Here is a 27,953-nt window from a genome sequence, read left to right as displayed (position 1 = left end):
TTCCTACCTTACAGGAGTCCAGTCGGTGCTGTGCGATAGTCGAAACCTTTTCTACCACAGTGCGAAGTCGTGACTGTGTGGCGTGTGAGATGAATGTTACAGCCTCCATGGGGACCTCTGTGACTCCAAACTTCTTAGCTGTGAAGGACGGACACACACACACACACACACACACACACACACACACACACACACACACACAAAACACACACACACACACACACACATACAGGCCAAGATGACACTTTTGCAATCAGTGAATCATAAGCATCAATTCGATACCTCTTTCTCACACAACAGATAGAATCAGTTATTTTCCTTCTCATTATCAAGCACAGATTTTTCATTCACCTCCCTGATTCAGTCGTCATTAAAACACTGTTCTTCTTACTTTATCATCTAGGACTTTTATAACACAACCTCAGTCCTCACTTTTGTTGTACTAAAGGGATAAAGAGGTTGGAAGTGACTGTTTTATCATCACTTCTCTTGCTTTCACAGTTTGCCTTTTTGAGAAAAACAACAGCTAAGCAGGTAGATGGTAATTGTTTCTGAGAGCAACACACACACACACCCAAACAACTTGTAAAAACACACCAAAAGAAGCCCACAACCTCTATTCAGTACCTCCACTCTTACACATTCACACACATTCAACTGTCTGGATTAGTGTTAGCAATTAACTCGCAGAAATAGGACTCATCACACAGGAAGTTAATTTGTTTCACAGTCTTAGTGCAAATTCCAAAGTGGCTTTACTAGCTAAGCTCCTTCAAGTGTGTAAACGACATTGACCATCTCTTTTCGTAGGAGAAGGATAATTTAGTTTCCTTGGAGCAAAACTCATCTGAAGTCATAACAAAAGAGAGGCGGACAGACTTTGGTAGGGTTACTATCTGTTTCCAACTTCCTTTTAAATTATTCCATTAACATAATTTTCTCTCTGGCACCCTTTTAAGTAAACCACACCAATTATTTAAATCAGCGGAACAATACATATACTCCTCACCAGCTCGAGCTTTGAAATAGATGGAGGAAGCCCTGTTAGCCTTATAATTACGGTGGCAATACAAGTGGCAATGTCACAAGGTCAGGGAAAAACACTAATAGGCCTCTGCTTCCTTAAAAAATAAGATCTTTCAGGGACATTAATATTTCAGAGAAAGTTTAAGAGAATTAGCCAGAGAGAGACACATTTCTGTGAGCAAAAACACATTCCTCCGCTTGTAATGATACAAATCATTAACATTCACCTAGAAAAAAAGGCCCATAACACAGCTAAAAACAGACTAATGAACTGGACAGCTTTAATATTTAGTGGAATTCATACTGGAAAGAAACAAAAGATAACAGGAATGACACGAATCAAAGGCTGTGACATCTTCACTTTTTGCATTTTTTTTAACATTCCCATCAGCCTCAGCTGAACGTTGTTACAAGGGAATGTTAACATGTTAATATGCTAAGATAGTGAACATGGTTAACATTTTACCTGCTTAACATCAGCATGTAGCGTTGTCATTGTGAACATGTCTGCATGCTGATGGTCACATATATGGTGTGGTGTGCTCACGTTTCAACTAATGTGCCCAAAACATTTCCAGTTCCTACCAATGGTTAATTTCATGACCTGTGCAAAACTAATTTATCATACATGCCTATATGCATGCTAGAGCTTTGAACAAATACTCTAAATTCTATTATATAATCGAGATATAAAAGAAGACATTCAATTGTGAATATGAATATTCGAGGCTGTGTGCCTCACGAGTTCTCGTGCGGGCCTGGACTCACACAACGTCACTTTCACAGATTGAAAATTAAATATAGGTCAAGCTGCCATAATGATGGCTGAGTTCACAACCAAACTTGGAAACAGAGAGTGAGTTGCACTCTGAGCAATCTACTCGGTAGACTGCAAAATTGTGGAACCTCACACACAAGCTATATAAGCTACAGTTAGCCTAGCCTACCATTCCAGCACTAGCAACCTGAGGGCACGGCTCGAAAATATGCAAACAAATGAGCATCTACACAATACTTAGTCTCTCGTTGTATCAGTCTCCCTTCTTATGGACATTACACTCAAAAATAAGATGAACAGTTTACAGCGATGTGTTTTTTAGAGGGATTAATCGAACGTCATTTTTGGTAAATTTTGACAGAGCCGCATGCCAACTGCACGAGTGAAGTGAAAAGCAAAATGGCAGCTTGTTTTAAGGGGAGACATGGTGCTTGGGCATCTGTTACTAACCACAAGTCAAGTCAGTCAATCACATCAAATTTTGGGTGAGGCACCACCGTTATGCAGATGTGTAAAGTATGAACGCCTTAAGATTCAATCTGCTTTTAATTTTCCTTTCCCTTCACCACCTTCGTTTACATGTTTCTATGGTGAGAATGAAGTAAGAATTATGAAGACAATGAATTGTAGGAGATATTTTCAACAAGTAAATCATCGATTGTCACAATATGTAATTTGTGTATTTGGTCACTAATTCTGCTTCGCCCTAAACTCGTCTAGAGATCACACAAAAACTGTCGAATGTTTGATACCACAATAGATTTTTATGCAGTAGCTGCCTGCCCATCATTTCCAACACAATCCCATGGAGAGGCAAAATCTGCATTGAGGCCTGGTAACTTGAATATTTATTTAGTATAGAAATGACTGGTATCCATAGCAACAAGGGTTCCCCTGAAAAGTAGCTGGCAGTGAACATGGAAAAGGTCCTGAACGAGCCATCTATGCTTGTTTATATCTATTATACCTTTCACTGTGTGATTCTTAGAGTAGCTTTAATTTGCTGCTTTTGACATAACTTTCATTGTCTGCTTTACGCTCTGCCCACAAACACAGAATAACACAGGACCCTCAGATACCTGAGCTCCACTTAGGGCTGCTACTTTTGCTCACCTGGATTGAGAAATTCACCTTTTTCTGAGAGACAACCACGATCTCAGAGTTACATGTGCTTCATCCCTCCAGACCACAGTAAACTCAGCTGAAATCTTCTCAACTGCACATCAGGAGTCAAGGTCTAATAAAGCCACAAGGACCACACCATTTTCAAATAGCTGAGATGCCACAGCCCCAAGTCATATCCTTGTTCCAGTCATGATGCCAAGAATAAAACACAGCTCTGTCTCCGAGCAAACAAAAACGGACAAATGGCTCACAAAAGCAACTCCTGAACCCCGTACTAACAAAGCAAAGGTGCTGAACATGGTCATAAGCTTTTTCCAGATTTACAACTCATGCAGACCAATGTAGACTTAGCAAATGCTAATGACCTCTTGGTTTCTCCCGAACCAGAGGTTTCATAACCAGGCGGTGTCTCGTTTCAAGCACCCTGATCTCCACCCATCTTGTGGAAATATATTTTTGAATCTCCACCTATTCCCGTGGATCCTTTTGAGACTGTTTTACTGCACCATTTCACACAAAATCCACAAATGCAGGGAGCATGTGACTTGTAGAATGTCACGTGACTAGTGTCTCGTAAAACACAACCCACAAATAAATGCAGATGATCTGTATCCGTATCTGTACTTCTAATTTACAACTCGAATATCATCTTTTGTAAGTCAACTTGGAATTTTAATGGAAAATGAAGTTATGTATTAACATCAACAAGAAAGCACTTGGTGCTCCAGCATTTTTGAATTTTGTCTCAAAAGGATCCACACAAATAGGTTGAGATTCACAAATATATTTCAGTGGAAAACCTGAGTCATAGATACAGATATAGATTTACAAATACAAATCATTCCGCATGTATTTGCGTTTTACAAGTTACGTAACTTGACAATTGCTTAATAATAGTTTTGAGACTGTAGGAGGAGGATCATTATGTATAATCTTATGCATTAAACGTACGTCTGAATATAGAATTAAGCTGCCAAAGTTCAACATTTTATATTTAACGGAAAGTATATCACAATGGTGGTACTGCTGTGACTTCCTGTCCAGGACTTTAAGGGCTTGTCTGTGAAGCGTCCTAACAGGTTTTAGGACAGCCTTGCTTGCCTGTGACCAACAGATTATCAATAATGGAAATAAGAAAAGATCCTTGCATTCAAGTATGTCTTAGTATCTTGCTTCATATATCTGATTTGGCTTGGCTTGTCAACAGGAAGTGCATTCAAAACAGATAAAAAAAAATTAACAGAGCAAATAAAAAAAGAAAAAAAGATGCTACTGATATGACAGGAAAACAGAAAAAACTGAATATAATTTGTTTAGAGACAGTAAGACAGTAAATGTACAATTAATTAAGTTAAATGTACTCCACTATTACTGAATCCGAGAAGCCAAGAGTTCAAGTCTTGCAACTTGAAGACTGACATGTTTGTGTTGACCACTGTTTTCCCCAGCAGCAGCTCATGCGAGTTTCATGGTAAAGCTGACATGATGCGAATACAGCATGAGGCACTAGCTTTGTTTTGAAAGTGAATCATGTACAGAAGGTTAGAGACCACTTTCCCATTTGGACCCCACTGTGCATCTACCAGGAAATCATGCTCCAGAAGACACACGAAATCCAAAAGAGAATAAACCAGTTTTCGTGTCAATGCTATTATTTCCTTTGAGCCATTAAATTGTGCTATCAAGATACATTTGAGAAAGATTTGGAGGTAATATTCCACGCATGGAAGCTTGTTTTAATATTTTTCAAAGTCTTAGAATTTGACTATTTGTCTTTTACTGTCTGCTTGTGTCTGTGTAGGTGATCAGCCCAAGTGCATGTATACACGACATGTGCATGTGTGTATGTATGTGTGTGTGTGTGTATGTGTGTGTGTGTGTGTGTGTTTGTGTGTGTGTGTGTGTGTGTGTGTGTGTGTGTGTGTGTGTGTGTGTGTGTGTGTGTGTGTGAAGTCAGAACTTAAAGGTACCAGTGGACTATCATTACTTTGAGGAGTTTTTCTAGAGAGCTCCAGCTGTGCCTGTGTTCTGGTTCCTGAGATGGGGGGGTGGAGTGCTGTTTCGCAACCTCCCATCACCACCACCAAATCCCCCATCCCCACCCACCACCAACCTCAAGGACAAGCCCAAAGAATTATGAGGGGAAGGAGAGAGAGGTTTGGGAGAGGAGGGCGGCACAAGTGTTTGTTTGGAGGGGATAAATAAGAGAGGAGAGGAAACGAGACGCAGAGAGATGTAAAGACGAAAACACAGAAGAAGATAGAAAGAGGCAGCCAGCATCCTCTCCTGATATCAGCATTCATAAAGAGAGGGAGGAAAATAAAGTGGGGTAAAAAATGGGCAATCAGGACATTTCCACTGATTTAAAAATAAAGACGGTGACAAAGATAAGGAAAAAGTGAACTATTATTTCTCCTATGATTCACAGGATCAGCCCTAGAATCTTTTTTGTGGGGCAAAAATAGGTCAGTGATGGTCACAGTGAAGATGTTGTGGGGTGTTCAGCAGTAAACGAGAAGGCAGAGCAGAGTGGAACTTGGTGCCTGTACAGTAAAGAGGAGCAGCCGAGGCTTTCTGATTGAGTGGAGCTGGCAGGCCGGGGGAGCCTCCCTCGGACTGCTGTCAGCTGGGAGCGTGGAGAGGCCAATCACTGACACAACAGAGCTGCATAAGTGCCACTTCCCCAGCAGGGGGCGCCCTAGCTTCCTGCCCTGTATCACGCTGCGTGCCCCCCCTGAGGAAAGATTTATATTTTTAAACAACCCCTCTGCCCCGAGGTGACGGGATAACAACCACGCCAAGAGTCCACGTAACGGAACATGACCCGCAGGTCCCCGTGCAACACTAAAGATACTTTAATTGAGATGAAACAAGATGAGGGCGCTAGACTCCCCGTCACGTGGAATTACGCTGTGTGTTTTTTGATCTAGATGCTAGGCACAGGTTTATTTTGAGTAATAACGCTCATTATTCGTTTTCACAGGTTTCACTGTGCAGCGAGAGCCTAAAGTATATTTCAAGCAATAAAGCTGAGTGCCGGTAGCAAAAAGAGGTAATGAAGACACTATCACTCGCATGTGATACTGCAAATAAGAACCAAGACGTCTCCGCCTGTATCGATTAGCACATGCAATACCGTGTGTGCTATCACAGTGTCAAGATCCACTAAAAAGAAATCTCGCTGCCAAGTCTCATTCCTCTAAACTCTGTTCCTTTAGTCCAGAGGACAATCTGACAGCCAGCCTTCAAAAGACAAACCCATAAAGTATTTATGTGTGTGCCTGGGGTCCAGTGAGTTCAGACAGCCACTGAAGAATTCATTAAAGGAGGTGAAAGAATTGTTAAGTGTATCAAATTTAAACCGAGGCCAAACAAGAAAAGGCTCAGCCTGAACCACTGACGGAGAGAAAATCAAAACTGTCTTTAGTGATGACACTCTAAACACAGAAACAACATGTTCCTAACGCAAAAGACAACAGATAGTGATTTCATCACCACCACAGCCTGGAAACTCAGCTTTGGATTGTGTTTTTAGAGTGGTAGGGTGGGGGTACATTGGTATAACATTAAGATTCTTCCTGCTGCTATAATAACCTCTTTTTTTCTCTGAGAGGCCGGAATTCATCAAAATATCCAAAAGGTAAATGTTGAAGAATTTCTGTGTTACATCACATATTGGGCAATGCACATATATCTTACCTGTTTCCAGAATTCGTCGGTGTAGCAGCCCTGGGTGGAGAAAGGCCTCGTCTTTGCATGAGCGGATTTGCGTTCCCACTAGCTCCGAGTTGGTGGCGAGTATTCTGGCGCTCTCCTCGTTCAGGTTCACGCCGGCCATGGAGGCCACGTCATTGATGTCATCATCATCCCTAAAACATAGACAGAATATCAGCAAAATACATACAATAGAAAATATGTCCTCCTACATAGGCCCAAGTGTATTAAGTTGGGTTTGTTGGCGTTTAGGACCCAATGATGTTTGCACAAATGTACACAAATCTTTTGCAAACCTCCAAACAGAAACATATGTATTTTATCGTGGCACGTTCAATGCCACTTCTCTGGTCAGGATTATAGATTTCGAGACATTAAACAGACTCTAATGAATGGTACAAGCTACTTTTTTTTATTTGCACCAGTTCAGGGTGAACTAAAGGTAAAGTTACTAAATTCGGATAGCGCAGGGGAAAAGGGGCCCCACTCGGGAAGTTGTCTATAGGGATTGTGTCCTTGTCGCAGCATTAGTGACTCCTACTGGTTGGTGTGTCTACACTGTCTACATCCCGTCTGTTAGCAGGAACAAAGTCTGCAGTGCAGGGGGAAATGGTCAAATGGTCATTTATCCAGTAAAGAAAAAGAATTCAGTTCAGGCATGGAGTAAAAGCTTTGTAAACCCTCACTCCATATCAGTATTCATGCCCTATTATTATCAACATATATCCCTTGCCTTGTTTTTATTCATGAATATTTTCTCGGATGAAGTTATGCATAGGTTTTGTTACACAGGGCTATGCTTCGGTCATAATGGCACAGTATTCCCATTCCAGGGTCTATTTGTGTCAACACTCGCAGAGGCAGGGAGATGAAGAGCGTTTGGTTGGAGTTTAGCTCGATAAAGATGCTCCTGAGGATTGGCACCAAGCTGTGATGAATCTAGCTAATGTCAGCAAACTCTATTTGCTCACCGCTTTGCCACACTTGGCAATGTATTTTCTTGATGTGCTGGTCATTTCTCACAGCTATAATGTTGACTTCACTTTGTTTACATATTAGCAGAGACATAGAGGAGGCAAACATGCAGAAATTGTGATTGGGTCATTGCCTTTGACAGTCAATAAGCTCCACACATCCTTTAAAGGCAGCGACTCTCTTTGTTGAGTTGTCACAAAGACAAATTCCTTCACAATCATTGTACTTGGCAAGTCATGACTCTGATTCTGGCCTGAATTAGCAGAGCGGTGACGTGTTGTGCTTACAGGACTGGCCCAGAGCAAGCAGCGGATTTTCTGAGTGGCTTTGACGGAGGGAACAAAGAACCGCAGAACACACACAGAGTGGCCTCTCGCCACTCACTGGCTCACCTCCACAGTCATTTACGTTCATGCCACCGTCGTCGGTTGCGACAGTGCCTGTGCATGTGTCGCTGTGTTTTTGTGTGTGTGTGCGCAGTGAGAGCCCCTGAGTTCTTTCAAGTGCATGTGCGCGGGCACACACCGTCAGCCAACTCCACCCCGCCGAGGCCCTCCTGCTCCTTGGTGCGGCCACAGAGAGCCGATATGAAACTTGACACCACGGCAGGAGGTTGACAAAGACAATTAGAGCAGCTCCCTGAATCTCACACACCTCTACCTTCTCTCCTCTTTTCCTCCTCTCCTCTAGCACTCAGTCTAATTATGACTTCACAGAGAGAATCTACACAACAACACAAGCATGGATACATTGGATTATACCCTGTGCCGCACCTCAGGCTGTGCACCTTTCTTCATCACGTCCTCATGGATAACTTGACCTGTCCTAAAAAGAAACATGCCTGAGGCCGTGTTCACTCAGGTAAAAAATGCTGCTACTTCCACAGCTTCAAACTATCTATGTGCCTGATGTACATGAAGGAAAAGTAATTGCTTATACAAGATCCCCCAAAACTAAAGCAAGTAATCACCAGCCAGTCAGGTAGATAACCCTATCATCTGTGTAATACTGTATTAACACTAAACTGTGTCATTTTTGTGAAGCCAGTGCAATAGCACATGGTTTTGCCTAACTGAAGTACAATACAGAGTGACTGTATTCCTTTTAAAATATGTTAATCTCCCCAGATTTGACGAGATAAATGAAAATGTTTCACAGTAAATTTCTATTGAACAAAACATCTGTCTCTTTTTGGCCAGATCTCTACTCTCACTTGTGTACCATGAGAAGCTGACCAAAGCAGGTTATCTTAGATTACATGAAGAGAAAAGGTCTGTCTAAATCAGAGATATTCTTATGCTGAAAATAAGGTTATATGACTTTTATATGAAAAGTCATATTACATGAATAGCATACCATTTATACACATTTAAATGTTTCAATTATAATTCATTCGTTCTCTCAAACAGGACCTAGTTGGTATGATTGTTCAAACGAAGCTAGCATAGCCCCGTGACTAGTATTACCGCCTCTGCCAACCAGTCAAGTTGTATTAAATGTATTTTGTCATATTTAGCTTTAGTTATGGCCAAAAATGTGTTTCGTGAGGTCGAAGTGACCTTGACCTTTGACCTTTGACCACCGAAATCTAATCAGTTCCAAGTGAACATTTTTACAAAATCTGAAGAAATTTGTTTAAAGTGCTGCTGAGATATCGTGTTCATGAGAATGGGATGAACACGTACAGAAAGATGGATGGATGTGAAGGAGGACAGATGGATAGACTACATGGTGCCTCCGCCCATCACTGTTGCTGGCATGGAGGAATAAAAAAAGTTAATGTATATTTTATAATATGGTTTTCCCATGTGTTCTCTGGTCAAAATGACATATCAACATTAAAGTTGTTATATCAAAAAATAGGCTTAGCTCACATGAAGACAGAGAATTAGTCCTCCTTTGACATTGCACTGGCACAGCTACAGCTGCAAAACAGCTCGATCCCTGAGACGATGAAGTGTTGCTTCAGTCAGAATTTACAGAACAAATATATGTAAGTGGTGCTGACGAACTATAAACTACGCTGAATCTGTTGGGTAACATCCTAAAAATGTCTGCAGTAATACAGAGCAGAGATATTTAAACAGTGGCTGCTACGACTGCATGGGGCCCTAAACCATCAACCAGTATCCAAGAACACTGGTAATATTATGAGTAATAATGTTTCTTCTTCTTGGAAGGTCTGATTTCTTGGGCTATTTGGGATCGCCTGGGCTCAAATCAAATGAGAATGCCAAAGACAGGTCTGACATTAAAAGGAGGGAATGAGATATGAAATGCAAAATATTCTTGACTATACCTCTGCACTAATAAAGCAGAGATGTAATTAGCTTCCACAGAAGCAAAAGAGCAGGCTCTCAGTTATGGTTTGGGTTGGCCCGGGGACACGCAGCCGGCGGTCACATGAATACATATGCATGTCGTTTCCATATCAAGCTTGTGTTTCAGCGAGGGCACGCCATAGGTGGTGGGAGGACTGCATTTGCCGTTTAGAGATTGTGTGTGAGCGAGTGAGTATGTGGATAGATAGAGGTGTATCCAGATCTCCAGCGCCCCCTGCCTCCAACACCACCCTCACACCCGCCCCCACCACCACACCCCACCCCTGTGGATAAAGGTCTCTGTGCCCAGGCAGGGGGCCCTGATTGATCCCTGTGACTAACACCCAGGCCGTGCAGGCTTGTAGTGCCCACACTGAGAGACATGGACCACTGAAGAAGCGTTTTCCACAGAGCAGCCTGGGGTTCGCTGGGCAGCTGATGGGATATGTGCTCATGACCCAAATGGATCACAGCACTGGGGGCAGTTGGGGCACAAGAAGGGCTAAATAATGCTAGATGTTTAATAAGTTACTGTTATAAATTCAGTGGGCCCCCCAACACTCAAGCTGTAATTATTCACAAAAATAAAATATAAAAACTGGCAATAGGTGTAATGTAGCTGCTGTTCAGATGAAGGCATATGCCACAATGCCTTGTTTTGATGTAACCATAACTATATTAACATTCCAGGCTTTCCTATTTTCTGTTAGGGCGATTTTGGAGCTCCATCATTTTCTTTGTGGATTCTTGGAGCATCTTTATTGTGGTGCAGCCCCAAATCTGAACATAATCTAATCTTGTGGCTGCCATGTTTCCAAGTCTCTGCATCAACAATTTTTGGGAGGTCACTTCTAAGACCTAATTGAGTCAAATTTATTTGTAAAGTCTTTTTTTTTTTTCTTTTTTTTTTTTTTTTTTTTTTTAGCAAAACAGGCACATCACATAGCAATTTACAAAGCAACAAAGGATGTAACCACAAGGACAAAACTCTCTTTGGTGGTAAATGATGGAAAAGGGCTGGTGGACTTTTATATTCACTGGCAACAGTGATTGGGGAACAGAAACTTTTGTTCCTTATTTTGCATTGGTGTATCTGTGTGTGTATTTTCCATGTGAATAAGCAAATGTTGGTGTGCTTATGTGCACAGATGTGTGTCCACCATGTAGGACAGGGTTGGATTTTGAAGGGCTGAGGCTGAGCTCGGAGGTTGGCAGAGGGCTGAGGGCCTCGGCTGCCTCGCCTGTGATTACAGCGGATGTTGAGTGTTTACAGAGAAATGAGGAGGGGTGTGCATGTGTGTGTGTGTGTGTGGGGGGGGGGTGCACAGAGACAGCTGCTTTCACTCTGTACTGTAAACTACACACACACACACACACACACACAAACACACACATGCACAAACACACACACACACACATGCACATACTGACACAAGCACTTACACAGACGGCTGTAGCTGTACTGGAAACCCCACAAGCCCTGCAGTGTATATATGTGTGTTTGTGCTACAGCTGGCCCGCTGGGACCAGTGGCTCAGAGTGACAGCCATACACACATCAGTCCCCAACTACAGCTGAACACGGTGCAGGCTGGGTGGGTGAGAGGCTGGTGGATGCTGACTGACCAGGCTGGCCAGCGGATTATTTTTTGTTTGATTCTTCTAACGGTTTTCATTTTCTGATATTTTCTCCCTTTGTATCTCAAACTTTGTACGTGCTTCTCAACATTTCGTCTATAAGACTTAACCCTATATTGCCCTCTTACTTTTACACTTTTTTTGATGGTTGTGCTCTTTTCTAAACCATTTGTTGATTTGTACGCTTTAATATTACGTCTAAAACACTTTCATGTATAAATCTGACGTCACTTGACTTTAGTATGCTAATGAGACGTCGTAAGTGTTGAAGTGAGTGTTGAACTTATAGGGAACTTTTAACAACTTGTAAAGCTATAACTTCTATTTTTTCCATTGTGATTTACAGGAAACTCAAACGCCACCTTTGTTCACAGGTCAAGTCATTATGTTCATGGTGCAGGTTTCAGGACATGGTGTCAAGACACCATGTCATCCAACAGATCACTTGTAACACTGGACTCTGCTTCAACATGTTTATATCCTCAGGAAAGAAAAAACGACAGCAAACAATAAACAGTGTAGGGAACTATGAAACTGAGCCAACCAACTGAGCTCCAGCTGAAACCTTAACAAGTAAAGAGATTAATTCACACTGTTTGCAGTGTATATTACAAATAAAATAATAGAAGCAATTCATTTGTATAACAGTAATGTTTAGCACTGACTAAAGAGGCATGAAAAACAAAACCAAACAAATGAGAAAGGAAGAGAATCTCAATGGAGGTCCATCTCTCATTAAACATTAAAATCAATATCAGGTTCAGCAGCCTCTTATTTGACTTAGATTAAAACTGTAAGTCGTGAAAGTTCAGCAAGTGCTAGTTGCTGGAGGAAAACTGACGACCTGCATGCAGAGACGAACACATGTTTGAAGGTTGTTGTTTAACAGGCAGGTAAACTCTCACTTGACCTGGTTCAAAGGGAAGATATGCGACAGAATATCAGTGACACGCTTCTTCCGTGACAGTGGTGCTGTGTTTTATCGGGGTTATACTGAAACCAGTGCGTTGTGTGTGGAGGGCCAGTGTGTGATCACCGCAGGGGGGAAAAGGTTGTCAGTAACAAGCGAGCCTGACAGCTTAATTACCAACGCAGCTAAAGATTTATTGGTTTATCAATCAGAGCCGCGGGCGCTGCCTTTCCCCTCAGGAGACGGGAGCCATTACCATGAACCCGTTGGCCCATGTGACCCAGACTCTTCTTGCCCCAGCCCCAGTCACACCGGGGCAATCCTAAACCCCTGCTCCTGTCAATACATGTATACACACACATTTGGCACACACACATAAACACACACAAATAATGTCAGACTCTTAGCATATACACATATGTTCATGTGCACCCGAGCAGGGACACAAGCACAAACACAGAGGAACAGGGACATACATGGAAACATATACATACACACTAGCATGTACATGCTGCGCACACACACGCAGACAAACACAAATACACAAACGCTCACACAAAACATGGATCACAAAGGCCAGCATGTGGGCGATGAACCTTTTATGTTTTGAGACAAAAGCCCAGCTGAAGCAGAGACAAGACCAGAGAGAGAGAGAGAGAGAGAGAGAGAGAGAGAGAGAGAGAGAGAGAGAGGGAGAGAGAGAGAGAGCAAAGCTGCGGGCTAAATACCGTATGTTTGACTTAACCAAAAGGTATTTTCAGAACCGCATCCAGAAATTCCAACCATCTGGACACAATTACCTTATTTCTAAATTAAGATTTAGCTCATTTCTAATCCTGTCGATGAGTTGTGACACTGACACAAGGAGGGCGATCGTGAGGGTGATGTATTGGCTGGCAGTGTGTTGCTATGTGGTGGGCGCGGGGAGAAAGGACCACCGATCAACCAGCCGGGCAGGCAGGCAGGCAGCCAGGTGGCCAGGCAGGCAGCTGGGATAAACACTCACAGCCTTAGCTGAGAGTGTAGCCTGTAGTCATGCCGGGGCTTCTTAGTGAAATGCTGCCCCCATGTGATGGCTGCTGGGAACAACAGTTGCTCTACAGTCGCTCTCCTGGTGAGAGGAGTTGTACCTGAAAGAGCCTCCTCCGGGGTCGTTGAGCTTGTTTTTCTGATTCCCCGAGACCTGAACAGCCAGGCCCACGGGACATTTCCCCGCTTGGATCACGGCTCCCTTCCCCATTGTGCCTGTTAAGGAAGGAGAAAGAACAAAAAAGAAAACACTAAAGAAAACGGGAAGGAGTAATGTTATCATTGAAGTGTCCCTTTCTATCAGTGTCAAATATCCTCCTGTCTAACGACTACCTTCAACTGTCTCTGTCTTCCTCGCAGGGGTGGATGGAGGGGGAGTGGGGGAGCGCTACTGTCGCTCTCCCCAGGTTGGTGCGGAGAGCGTCGCTCTGTCAATATCACTGCGCTTCACCGGCTCTCCTTACACTCCTAAACCGCATCCTGCTCCGAGACACGTTTTCCAGAGAGGCACAAGGACTGCCAGAGTGAATTTAAACTTGATTTTAACAGGCATGTTCCTAGCCAAGAGGCACAGAAAAGTATTTTTAGAACTATCCCCGCATTCCAATTTATGGGCATAAAACAACCTACAGATCCTTCACTGCAGGCAATCTTGGGGAAGGGGGCAGATCAAATTTGTATGCACCTCCGATCATACGCACACACACATACACACACACACACACACACACTCACACGCAAGCAAAAACAGGTACAAACACATACACACATTGCACACACACTCACACACCACCTGAGAGCACACAGCTCTCTTAGGGGAGCGTTACGCCCGGTTGGTGTTGGGGCGATATTTGTGGGCTTCTGTGGGAAGAGTGTTTGTGAATCAGTGTGAGTAAGCAGCAGCGCAAATGTTTGAGAAGGCTTTATAACCAGACAGGAAAAAACACCTGTTCTCTCTGAGGCTCCTGCCTGTTTACACATCTTACAGCCTACTAAGAGGACATTCAGAGCTACACTAATGGTTATCTTCTGTTCAAATCTTTTTCGCTGGCTCTTGATTTAACCAGAAGGTCAGGATGAGTTTGAACATTTTGAAATATCTGTCTGAGAGTGCCGCATCACTGAAAGATGTAAGAAAAAAATTGGAGGCCAGAAACAGAAGAAAAACCTTGACTCAGAGGACTGAAACTTTCCATAAATTCTTTGTTTAGTCTTTTGTCTTCAACTGAATTTACTTCAGTCTTGCACAATATTAAAATATCCTTTGTCTGAGAGACATACGTGTGATTGAATTCAGGAGATTTGACCAAAAGTGGCTGCTGGAGAAGGCCTGCAGATGTCCTACCTTGCGCTCTGACAGACTGTGTGATCACCACAGGCATCCGCACCTGGCCGCCGACAGCGCCCGCTGTCTTGATACCCTGAGGAAGCAAAAAACATAAACAGAGATTATGTACCTTACTGTAGCATTTCAAAGAATGAAACAATTTGAAAGTGACAGGGCAGACTAAAAAGTATGAAACTGCATGCCTGCTAAACCACTGCTCCATTTTTTTGCACCATCCCCAAGAGAAATTGTTCAAGGAAAAACCAACTTTCGCTCCCCCTTTCAGACATAGTTAGTGTGTAAGAAACGATCCGGAGACACGCTGGCCAAGAGACACTTAAGTGTGACAGTGTACTGATTATTATTGTACTGTAACACATTAGAAATAGGATAGATAGCAGGATAGATGCAGATAAATACAGGGATGATGAATTCTACAATGGTGATCTCTACACACTGTACTGAGAAGGTGGAGATCAATTTAATGCACGTGGAGGATGGATTTCTGTCACTGTATGTGACCTACATTTGCGTGCATTTCCAGATAAGACAAAGGCAATACGACTGCAGTGAAAAAGTAGTTTAGATGAAGAAAAAGTAGTAGAAGAAGAAGAAGGAGCAGAGGGGGGGTGAAGGGGCTGTGCTGGGCTATTAGAGTCACTTCCTTCCTTGGTAGCAGCCACGGGCCAAGCCTCAGGCTCAGCCATCCATTCCTACCAGTTTGCTTCTTGCTGCATATTTTTCAGCCTTGTTTTCCATTCCCTGACACATGCTATATTACTGTTCAAGCTACTGAAAAAAGACAGAGGCCATTTTTCCCAGAGATCCACTGCAGGGGCCTGTGAGAATGAGAGGGAAAAGGGAAAAAAATACATTCAGCACAGGCAGAGATAGCTAGCACCTCTGGCCAGCCGGCGACACAGTTAAAGAGAGGGGAAAAAACTCAGGTAGAAAGTTTGGGAATCAGGAGGTAAAAGGGAAGACACTAAAACTCAACCCACTAGTTGTATTTCACTTCATTATATTTCCTGCTTTTAAACGTCAATCATAAGAGTGAAATTACATGTAAGAAGTTATCCTTGCGTGAACTGTGAACAAACAACTAATGTTTGAATGACCGCAGACATTTGTCACGTACTAGCGATGTTGTTAATGCTGGTATTCCTCAAAAAGGAATTTAATGAAACTCTCACAGTGTCTGCTTTGTGTCGATATTGTTGTATTAACTTGAAGAACAGGGTTGAAAATATAGTGTTACAACATACACACAACTCCAAATGTCCAATGAAGCCATACATTTGTACATTTATGCGCGCTGTTGCAGTGAAGAATGCACTGCTACGTAGTGGTGTGGCCTACTTACGACACTCCATTCATTCACTGTTTTATCAGTTCAACCCATGTAGTATTTACCTGGAAGTTTGAGGTCCAGCAAGTTTCATTACAGTTAGTGGTGTCATTTTTTCAAAATAAAAATTTTTGAATTTTTGAAACGTTTTGAATTGCCACAGATCCCCTGATGCCACCAATTACATTTTAAATAGAGAAATCACAATGCCGAATTGCATTTCTTTGTGAGGCAAGTGTAATTATAGAAGAAACCTTGAATAATAAAACTCTACATCTATATCTTTCCATACTACTGTGGAAAGAGCAGATTTTTTACCCTAATTCAACTTGCTGTCTGGTTTCAGACTGTTGATGTGCCAGGGGCGATCATTTACTAATGTTTTGTGTGATAGCTTATGTTGGTGTTGTATTCGTGTGTGTGTGTGTGTGTGTGTGTGTGTGTGTGTGTGAGAGAGAGAGAGAGAGAGAGAGCGAGAGAAGGAGAGAGAGAGAGATGGAGAGGGAGAGTGAGAGAGACCAGAGGCATGTTCTGGACATAGACTGCGGCCGCCACATTGCTTTAAAATTGACCCGGGGCTGACCTAGTTACCTCGCTTCACCCTTCAACGGTTAACAGATAGAGGGAGGGAGGGAGAGAGTGAGGGAGGGAGTGAGATGAGAGCGATGCGGGGGTAGATACAGTGAGAGAAACTGTTGGGAAAAGATGGGGAGAGGGCATAGGGGGGGAAAGAGATAAAAAAGAGAGAAAGCAAGGGAAAGAAAAAGATAGAGAAGAGAGAAGAAGAGAGGGAAGGAAAAGGGAAAGTGAGATACTGAGAGAAAGACTGAGAGAGAAAATGTAAAAAAAAAAAAAAAAAAAAAAAAAAAAAAGAGATAACCCTCTAGCTCACCTACGCCTCTGCCTGGACTCAACCAATCTGACTCTGACCTATCCATAGACACCTGTGCACTGTGTGATCACGTGATTTTCAGTGTGTGTACATGTGCACACACACTAAGGCTAATGTTGCACAGCTGTGAGTTGAGTGAGATGGTTGGTGTCCAGTGCTGGAGCCTGCAGGTTACCTGGCCTTACCTCAGCTGTATCTCCACACTGTTGCTATATTACAACCTATGGGTTACACAATACAACGCTGCGTATCAAGAATTTGTAGGACAGATGACATGGTATTAAAAGCCGCAGGGGTATTGAGTAGAGTGTTTTTCAACCAGAGGATAGGGGTTTAAAGTATAAAATGTGTAAAATGTGTAAAACTTTTATGTGATTATAGCATTTTTCTATGACGATTCTAAGGGCATTTTCTTTTGTTGTTGCTTGTAGAAAAACACTGACAACTGGTGCAGTCAACGTGATGCTTTTAGCTCATTTATCTCATGTGTCCCTAGGGTCAAATCTGTGGCACAGGATGGGGCAGGGGACACCAACGTATATTTTTCTCTGTCATAATGTCCTCTAGGAGTCACCCTGATTAGAAACTTTCAAATCAGAAGCATTGGAGCACAAACCAAGTAACCAACTAGATTTCCATACACATTTTTTTTTGTTTTATTGTTTTTTTGTACGTTTGTTTTGTTTTAGAAAACTATGATATGTCGTATTAGAAAAGCTGAATAATTGATGCACATTTTTCTAAATTAACATTATCATAGCTAATCTGTGGGCACTGTAATCGTAATGTAATTCTAATGATCATACTTAATGGCTGTACAGTGCAGTATAGAAGTATAATAAAGTAAACGTATAGACTACAGACAGCTGTCAGACTATGGGCAGGAGTAAATAATAATAATTATCATCAAAGTGCCTTTGAGCCAAGTGCTTGACCACTGTCTGCTCTGATCAGCTCCACTGATCAGAGACCAGCAGTACAGTTTGGACTGACCATCTCCAAGGTTTATAATATGTATGTGTGTCTGTGTCTCATTAACGTCCTTACCTAGAAACATTTTGTTTCCCTAAGTCAGAGAACGTTTCTGTGTGGAGATTCTTCTTGTGTCTGCATGGAGATCTGTCCAGGTTGTGTTCTTCATAATATTGTTTAGATAACTGCACATAATTTTAAACCCTAAGCCTCTGCTAAAACCTTTTTTTTTTTTTTTTGGTAAACTGAGTGTGGTTCCTCAGTGAGTCTGTGAGCTGGGTGTGACTCTAACTCACTGATGGCTATGTGACTCCCAGCCATGGCACTGTGACACTCTCCAGCCTGATAATTCAGCCTTGTGTAAGATCCATCAACACACACACACACACACACACACACACACACACACACACACACACACACACACCACCAACCCCCGCAGGTCTGCATCCATCACATTCTCGCACTTCTCCACTGAATGCAGGAATATTGTGGGTAAATATTTGTCACATCTATTACCTGACCAGTATAGCTTAACTCTCTCCATCCTTACCTTACATACACATTTCTGTGCACGTGCAAATGAGACACATCTGTACATTTACATTTTTAATAACTGCTCTTGTTCTGGACTATAATATATTTTATTTACTGTATTTTACTGCAACGATCCAGTTTCCACATGCGCATACGCTGTATCTATTTAATGTAACAATAATGTTAGGGATCCAACAGTTGAAGCTTATTCTACTAAATATAAAGTTAAATATAAACTGTAAATGTAAACAGTGTGGTAACTATGTCTGCACTGGAGTCTGTTCCAGCTGGTCCGCTCCATACATACCATAGCAGCTGCATGTCCGAGCGTCCCGGCGGGCAGCGCACTGGCACCCGTGGTGGTGCTGACGCTGTTAGGGTGGCGTATGCGGACAGCTGGACCGGCCACAATGGCGGGAGGGACGCCGCAGGGTGCTGGTTTGACTCCCTGCTGCGGGGGCTGGGTCAGGGACTGCTGACTATTCAGCAAAGACAGCCTTAGGGCCGGGAGGCTCTTCTGTTGACAGGCAGAGGGAGGCCAGAGTTTATAGTCATAGAGCAAAACAGACATGCATGAGAAAATACCACACACAGCTGCAAAAGCAAATACTGCTGTGGTCACTGGCTAATTTAGTATAATGTTATCACGCAAGCTTGGCTACAGTTGGCTAAAGAAACACCTGCAGAGACATGCGACAATACCTGTTTGTACATTATCTACACAACGATTGATGTGGTTTTATATGTTGTAAAAAAAACGTATACTTTTCCCATGAAACTGTTTCATTTGATTTGAGGATAATTAACCTGCAGTGTGTGTAATACTGCATATTCCATACATTTAAAAAAAAAAAAAGAGTTTCTGATAACCCACTGTCACAGCCGACCTGAGGAGCTGATGTTGCTCCACACAGACTATTTCAGGCAGATTTTTGACGTAAGCGACCTAACATTGCATGACAACATGTGTTTGTGGCCGGGTTGGGCAGTCGGGCGCCTTGATGTGACACTCATCACGGTTTGCTGAAGAAACCTGCTGGCTACTGACAGGGACGGCTAGGGGGGCCACTGTCACACACAGTCAGAAGTCAGGCCAGAGGGGTGTGTGCGTGTGTGTCTGTGTGTCTGTGTATGTGTGTGTGTGTGTATCATTCTACTGTCAGGCCTCGCCATCACTGGCCCTGGTGCCTGGGTAAGGACTACTTTAGGGCGTCGGGAAAATACTTGAGAGGGGCAGCTTAAGGAGCCAAGCAAGGGGATGATTTCAGGAGGCAAGTCAGGGAGCAGTTCAGGAAACAATTTCGGTCATGTAAATAGACAATCCGGCCCCTGTTAAGAGGACTACTGTACGAGGCAGGTGTTTAGCTGTCAGCGTAAGCGATCCAGTCCAGGGAACCATTGCCTTAGTCAGCGAGAGGCAGTCTCACGTTTGATGTTGCTGGCTTAGAAAGAAGGTTAAAAAGAAGATTTCAAGCGAGACGCCCACCTTGAGAAAGGGCACCAGGTAAGGCTGCGGAGACGACTTGAGCTCAGTCTGCAGCCGGCTGGTGAACTCCTCCGGTTCAATCTTGGCATCCTGTTAGGTGAAGGGTGAAGTATAAGAGCCGTTTCACAACAGAGATCAGACCGTAAAGTTAAGTGCCCCATGGTGAGTTGAACACAGAAAGATGAAACCCCATCACCGGAGCCGCTGATCAGCTACTCAACCCCCAGCGTGGCACCACTCACCAATAATAAGTCTGTATGAGATGAAAATTCGTGATAGAGAAAGGAGGGTTTTGGAAAGAGTTGCATGCTGCCATCTAGAGGCTTGAAATATTTAGTACAACACATTAAAATGACAAATTTGACTTACTTGTGCACACATTTCAAAGAGCAAAAGGCTAAGAATAAGAAGAAACACTGTCATTCAGATGTAAAGGAGTGCTTGTCAAGACTGGCAGATTTTCTGAATGTCAAACAGCAAAGTAAAAGTGTCCACAAACTTAAATACACAAGCACAATCCTATGACGTCTACTGTACATGAACAGTGTTTGTTTGTTTGTTGGCTGGTTTTTGTGAAGCTCACCAGCAGGTCCTGAACCAGAGCCTTGACGTTCTTGGAAGTCTCAGGGGATGGAGAATTGTGAGACGCCAGCTTGATGAGTGTGGCCAGGAAATTCTTACACTTCTTCACGTTCTCTTGCATTTCCTGTCAAGATGACCACAAAAAAAAAAAAAACAATATTTAAAAGAAGGATTTTATTTTTCTATTAGTCAAGGATAAGTGTCAATGCAGGCATCAGAAGGGCTTGTATTTGTGCTGCGTTTCCTTAATTAATACACAGATCCAACAGAATGAATTCATTTGGACTGATAAAGGAGCTGACAAGCATCAGTCATAAATCAGTACATAGTGCACACTTAGCATGTTGCCATGTCATCTTTGTAGCCAAATGAGACGTGGCACCTGTCCACTCAAACTGCCAGTGGCAACAAACTGTGGCCCCTCTGAGATCTCTCCGGCCTGGATATTTGGAGATGCGAGTGTCTGTGTGTGTGCTCTGTATCTGTGTGGATTATACAATACGTATGTGAGCCTGTATCTATAGCTGTATCTGTATGTCCCTGAACATGTATATAGACATGTACATGATGGGTCTGTGCCTTTATGTCAGCGTCTGTATGTCCTTGGGTCGGTATGCACTTGTGTGAATGTATGAGTGTGAATGTGTGTGGGCATGTGTGAGACTCTTTGTCCGTGGCCAGCTGTGTGAGGCAGTGAGGCTGTGGGTCCTGGGCTGAGCTTGTGACACAGCCAGCCTGCTGGCAGCTGTGACAGTAGAGGAGGGCGGGGGAGAGAGAACGGACCTGGGACACGACAGAGGCTCCGGGGGCCGCTGCGATGCCAGTCTGCGGAGGCTGCGGAGGCTGCACTGGCTGCGAGGCAGCCTGGGCTGGGGCCTGAGGGGCCATAACCACGGGGGTCTGCTGCGGAGCCGTCACAGCCACTGCCGGCGCCACGGGGCCCTTCTGGAAGAGCAAGGAAGAGACAGAGAGATAAACAGGACGTGACGCCTCGCTCGCAGCAAGGCCACAGAGAACAGGAGGCAGGCGCCACAGCGCTCCTGTCACATCTGGTGTCCTGACTTCGGTGGACATCGCTTAACAGACAAGGAGGAGGAAGGGGAGGTGGTGACAAGCTAGAGGCTGGGAAAGACAGGGGAAATCAAAGCTTTTCTTAATAATCACCTACCTGACAAGGGAAACCTCCATCTTCCGATCAAGATTTATTACCTGTGATTCCAAACATTAGCCACCTATCATCTACTTTATCATAATCATATGTGAAGGAAAGAATGACTAGAAAATATCTCACATCCAGAGCACAAATTTTGCTCAACAGATGAGGTGCCAACAGCAGTCTCTCACTCTTAAGCCCTCATCACCTCTTTCCAATCTCCCAGGGCCTGTTCACACTTGGCAATAAAATACATCTTATGTGATGCAATCATAAGTGGACAGTTCTAAATACAGGTGTGAATGCACCCAAAATGCATGGAGGATACATTAGGGTCCGATCACTCAAGCCACATATGGATGGGGGCAAGGTAACATGTACGTCCACATATGTGATGAAGTCTGAGCACAGACAGTATGGTGTAGCGTGTGTTTTCTGTTTAGCAAAGATCACAGTTTTTCCACTGATTAATTCAAATACAAGCAGGGAAATTAAATCTGAGATGCAGCTCAACTGGGTCTTGATGCAATCTGGATACACACTATCTGGATAGGAAACGCTGGATCTGATCAGAGCCTCCAGGGTTTTAGTTCCTTAGAAATTGGAGAGTTCAACTTGAAATATTATCTCCAGCAGTGCCAGAGTACAGTACATGATGTTATGATGTGTAGCTAAGGCAGTTATACCTGGCAGCTATATCTATTTTTTTTTTTTCAGTTAGTGGGAATCAGGGTTATTATTCCAATTTTTCACAGCAAAGCATTGATTTTTGAAAATAAATGTTTTTACTGTAATAGTTACTTAATGTTCATATTGTGTATTTAAAAGCAGAATGATTACATCCCACAGCAACTTAATAAATGCTCAGGATAATTAAAAACCTAAGAAATAATGAATTATGATTTCATCTTCAAGTGCAAGGATGTGAAATTCATGAGTTTTAAGTCAGAAAAGCTTTGCATTCACATTCAATTTCAATCCTGTTTTTTCAATTGAAACAGCCATAAAAACTGAGGGTGTAGAAAGCGGGTGTCAATCATTTGAGTGCAACCCAGATTCTCTCAACCTCTCGCCTAACCTCTTAACTACAACAAAGCCGTGACACTATTTCTTGACATGAAATTTCTCCAATGGCGTCGAAGGCAGAAGACTGAAAAATAAGCAAGTAAAGGAGAGTCATCTCACTGGGCGGAGCGCAGGACAGCAGGAGGAGGAGGAAGAAGAGGAAGAGGAGGAGGTCTGGAGGGCAGAGCTGGAAGGAGTGGGAGAGGGAGATGGTACCATCTTGGCCGGGGTCAAAGGACACTGCCTGGTGGTCTGAGAGGTCACAGGAGACTGCAGGACAGAAAGAGAGCAACACAGAGAGAGGGGGAGAGGAGGGACAGGAAAACAGAGAGCATAAAAGCATCAAAGAAAGTTGGTGAGGGAGGGAGCACGGGGGAGATAAATGATGACAAGGCACCTCAAAAAACATAAAGAATGAAAAACAGCGAAGGTGAGACGATGTCAGTTTCTGAGGTGAAAGAGGAAGATGATGGAGGGCAGAGAAAAGACTGGGAGAGTGTGAGTGAGAGGGCAACAGAGGAAGACAAGAGGAGTAGCATGCCTTGCAGAGAGATGAGGAAAGGTCATGACAGCAGGAAGGAAGAAACCAAGTGGCAGCATGTTGTTGGTGGTGAAGACTGAAACAGATGGGAGGGCGGTTGGTCAGGTAGCAGTGGGTCACGGTGGCTTTGTGCTGTCTGATAGGAGGCATCAAAGTACCAGTGTGTTCACATACTGACACTGCCATTTATGATTTTACTAATGGGAAAACCCTGTCACTTGTTTTCCTGTATAAAGGTGTAAAAAGTGATGAACTGGAAAAACAAAATTCCCTGTAAATTATTAGATTTTTGGCATGTAAGCTTGATATGGACAGAAAATGTTAATTCACTGTCTCCTGAGGGCTTCTGCAACACATTCATGGCTGTAGGTTTTGACATTCTCTTACTTTCATTGCCTTTAATCAAGTTATTCAAGGCCTTGGTGTTTACAAGTGTTAACCATGAAATACAGACAAAGGATGATTGGTTTGTAGTGATTGAATAAAGTTGATGTTTCTTGGAATACTATTTTTCGAGTGCGAAATTAGCTCACCTAAATGGCATTTGTTTAAATGAACACCACAGATGCCATAATAATTGCTATGACTGATGCAACTATTAAATAAATTAGCATAAGAAGCAATCTGCAAAGACCCAATTCCATCTAGAAGTATGGCTGTGTATCTATTCCTGATGTTGTCTAGGATGAGAAACCTGACTTGTAAGTAAGGCCCATCGATTACAGCAAGTAAACAGGATCAACACTATGTATTGCAGATAATGTTTATACATTACAACTAAGATGATAAACTCCCTAAATGACCCTTGTACTCACCACAAATTTGCATTACTGTCTCCATCAGGTCTGGCCACCACTGCAACATTATGCTCCCGAAATATTTACATTTTATCCAGGAGAATCACCTACAGTGCTGGCCAACAAATAAATGATGACTACTTATAAGGGTAGAAATGAATGAAGCTCTGAACTGGTGAATGAATAAATACTTAGGACTAATGACAGGTTTGAATCTGTGATTAGGAACAGTTTACTACAGTATTTACAGGTCAAGCAAGGTTTGATGACAACAGTGACAACAAACTCACATAACAACACACTAAAACAGATGACAGACACCACTGCAACATTATGCTCCAGTAACATTTTCCTGGAAATAAAACATCACACTGAGTATAAAACAGATCATGTAGGACATGTAGGAGAGAGATCAGGCTGATTAAATCACTCTACACATACAGTGAAACTGTTGGCAAGTATTTGGACAGATTCTTTTCAGTGGTGTTTTGCTGGCACTTCACTCCACATTAACTGGGAGGTTTAAATGCTGACCTTCATCTTTAATTTGAAGATGTAATATTTGAATTGTATAAGATTTTTAGCCCTTTTTGTTAGACTTGGTTATTGTTTGAATTAATCGGTTCTGATTCTGTTTATTGATTATGATTCTTATCGATTCCCTATTTCAATTCCAAAATGGTTAGTTTAGAAAACAGAAACACCTTTTTTCTTTTAAGTATTAATCAAACATTCACAAAATAAACTGTACTTACTATTTACTAGTATTTACTAGAATAAACACGTATGATCCACAAACATGCATTATAAAAAAAATAGATAAAGATCAAGCTAGAGTGGTTAATTAAACTAACTGCTAGTTGTTTTATCTTAGTGTTCTGGGACTGGTTTCACAAAGATCGACTTTGACTGTGGCTTAAATATATCAAATAGTCAGACTTAAGACAGACGTTGCACAAAGCAGTTTTGTTCTTGAATATCTTAAGTCGGACTGTGTTACAATGAATTCTGGGCAAATTAAGACTTTTTTCAATATTAAAAAAAATGGCCGACTGAGGAACCACATCCAATCATACAGCTCCGTTTATCCCGACAGAAAAAGTTAGTCTTTTGGAAAAATTCAACAGTGACAAGGACGTTTTACTTGAAGAATGTGACACTAAAAATTCAAATCTGATTTGGAAAAGAAAATGCCTGTGGTCTCTAAAAACGCTTTCCATTTTTATTACTCTCTCCATAGCAATGTTAGCAAACCACAAATTATGAGCAATGTTTTCCTGTGTTTTGTTGGGTTCTACTGGTCAGTGCAGGGTGTCATTGATTGTTACCATGGTAACATTGGTCTTAGACCTGAGTTAGCCTGGGGGTAAGGTGTCTAATGTTTCTGGCTTAAAATGAGTCTGTCTTTATCTTTGTGAAACTGTCTTACTTGCATTAGACAAATCTATGAACAAAATTAAAACTGGCCTACACTACACACCAGTCTGAAATATCTTTGTGAAACTGGCCCCTGGTGACAAATGTGCATATTTGTTTGCCCTGTATTTTATTTATCAATGACATCACACACTACCCCAACACTAACACCTCCTCAAGAGGTATTTTACCAGTCAAAACAAGCAAATGTTAAAGGGATTATTCTCTTGCATCAAGAAAAATAATGTTGGCCACGAATCTCACAGTTAAATTGTAATCAGAAGTAAATCCACTCCAGCAAGAGAAACATTAGAGTGAATGGAGTTAATTGTATCAAGTAAATTTTAAACTGGGGATCTCAAGGGCGCACCTGCACTGCTCTCCCTCACCTGACGCTGTGTATGGCAGCTTGTATATGAACAAATGGATATTCTTCGCATTGATGCATGACATAGACAGGTCACAGCAGACAGCTATGTGTGTCATTGTGCACACTTGTGCAGATGATGGGTGAGACACATAAGTGTGTAAAACTAATGATAAACATCATGGACTGAAACAAAAAAACGTCCACGTCCATACAGGTAGATGCTGAAATTTGTCATCATATTAAAGACAAGAGAGCAAATGGGTGGGAAAGGCAGCGAGTGCCAACTGCCACAAAGCCACACTGATGCCCTGTGGCTCATCACACTCACACACACACACACACACACACACACACACACACACACACACACTACACACACACACACACACACACACACACACACACACACACACACACACAGACACACACTTCCTGGCTGCTCTCTTGTCTATTGGCCAAGACAACCCAAGAGGGCCTCTGCCCGACCTCTGGCATACGGCCTTCCATTCACAGACAGGCCAAAGCACCTCACTCACATAAACACACACACACACACACACACACATATTCAAGCACATTGTAAACTGCACTTGTCTTGCACACAAATGAAAACACACAAACAGACACACAACCCTGCCAAGGACAGGAGGATGCAGGCAGCAAGAAGAAATAGGATAAGAAAGAGGAGGAGGGAGCTCCCCCTCCTCTAAAAGTTTTGTAGAATCCAAAAGAATGTTGTACTAAGGAGTTGGAGGAAGTGGGTGTATGAGGGATGAGGGGAGAGGGGGTAATGGGGAGGTGGGGGGGTTGGTAAGAGCCACAGGGTGCATCCCACCGCCAGCTATGCCTCTCTCTTGTTCACTCTTTCTCCCTCTCACACACACGCAGACAGACACACACAAACACACTCAAGAACCAAAGCCTTGTTAGCTTTTTAAAATAATCAGGCAGTTGGATGATGAATGATTTAACAGGTATGGAAGGAAGGAAGCTCAGGATGCCTTCCGTTTCTTCCCTCAGGGTCATGGGAAGAGTGACAGGCCGACAGAGGGGTTGAGCTCTGGGAATAAACACCATTCCCTTTCATTTCCTTGCTACTGCTTTTCCTGTCGAGATGGCAACGCCGCGGCCCGCTAATTTGTCATCAGCGTGACTGTGAGAGGCGATGACAATCTGCAAGTCTCTTTTGAGAGGGGTTCATATCAGGATGGATACAGGTTGGCTGGCTATGAGCACAGAGGCAGGAGGGGGAGTTGTTGTGTACCTGATGGGGACTTCGGTCTGTGAAGCTGGTGGGCTTCTGTGGAGTCTGGAGGATGAGTAGACTATGGATTGTCTGAGACTGACTGTGGCTAACATTTACGCCAGTTTTTATACTATGGATTGTCCTTTAATAATAAAAACCCAATGGAAGTTTAATCTCATCTTTGAAAAGCAGTATTACACATTGTAATATGGCTGCTGTATGATGTGTGTACCAAACAGTAGCAAGGTAAACCTACACTAATCCACAACCCCCTGCTATACATTACGGCATGTGGATATATTATGTAGGCTAGATTTTATTGGACATGTATCCTCAGATTTGACTACTACTACTAGCATATTATTTTAATCCTCAAAGTCCAGGCAGCTGTTCTTCTCTTTTCACACTCATACAGTTTAATACTGATAACAGTTATATAAAATGGGATGAGCTTACTTACTGTAGCCCTGAGTACAACATGTCAGAAGAACAGCAAACAGTTAAATTCTCATGTGAAAAGAAGAACTCGAAATACAGAGAAAAGTCTGGCCCAATTGAAAAAGACAATGAAATGCTGCCCTCTAGTGTCAGTCTTTTGTCTTTGCAGTTAGTAATATGAAGAACAGTGCCAAAAATATTTAGATATTTAGCTGGTCCCTTCATTACAACCTTGAGACAAGAACAAAGATTTGTGCTGTAAGAAATT

At 42.7% G+C, this 27,953-nt stretch overlaps 1 protein-coding gene across 1 annotated transcript in view; it reads right to left on the bottom strand.

Annotated features, from left to right (window-relative positions):
• The window catches only part of LOC111219206 (transcription initiation factor TFIID subunit 4-like), an 81,625-nt gene that overhangs the window by 45,894 nt on the left and 7,778 nt on the right, over positions 1-27,953 (bottom strand). Inside the window, exons 3-12 of the mRNA XM_022741822.1 lie at positions 22,998-23,147; positions 21,722-21,735; positions 21,443-21,604; positions 20,661-20,783; positions 20,078-20,167; positions 18,899-19,108; positions 14,861-14,936; positions 13,617-13,731; positions 6,629-6,798; positions 8-138 (exon numbers count right to left, since the gene is read on the bottom strand). Coding sequence (XP_022597543.1) covers positions 8-138; positions 6,629-6,798; positions 13,617-13,731; positions 14,861-14,936; positions 18,899-19,108; positions 20,078-20,167; positions 20,661-20,783; positions 21,443-21,604; positions 21,722-21,735; positions 22,998-23,147 — 1,241 coding nt within the window. The remainder of the gene's footprint in view (positions 1-7; positions 139-6,628; positions 6,799-13,616; positions 13,732-14,860; positions 14,937-18,898; positions 19,109-20,077; positions 20,168-20,660; positions 20,784-21,442; positions 21,605-21,721; positions 21,736-22,997; positions 23,148-27,953) is intronic.

The sequence above is a fragment of the Seriola dumerili genome, unplaced genomic scaffold, assembly GCF_002260705.1.
Source record: "Seriola dumerili isolate Sdu_G_001 unplaced genomic scaffold, Sdu_1.0 BDQW01000003.1, whole genome shotgun sequence".
NCBI lineage: Eukaryota > Metazoa > Chordata > Actinopteri > Carangiformes > Carangidae > Seriola > Seriola dumerili.
Note: the sequence above shows the minus strand (reverse complement) of the source record. Positions and strands in the feature narration are given on the sequence as shown.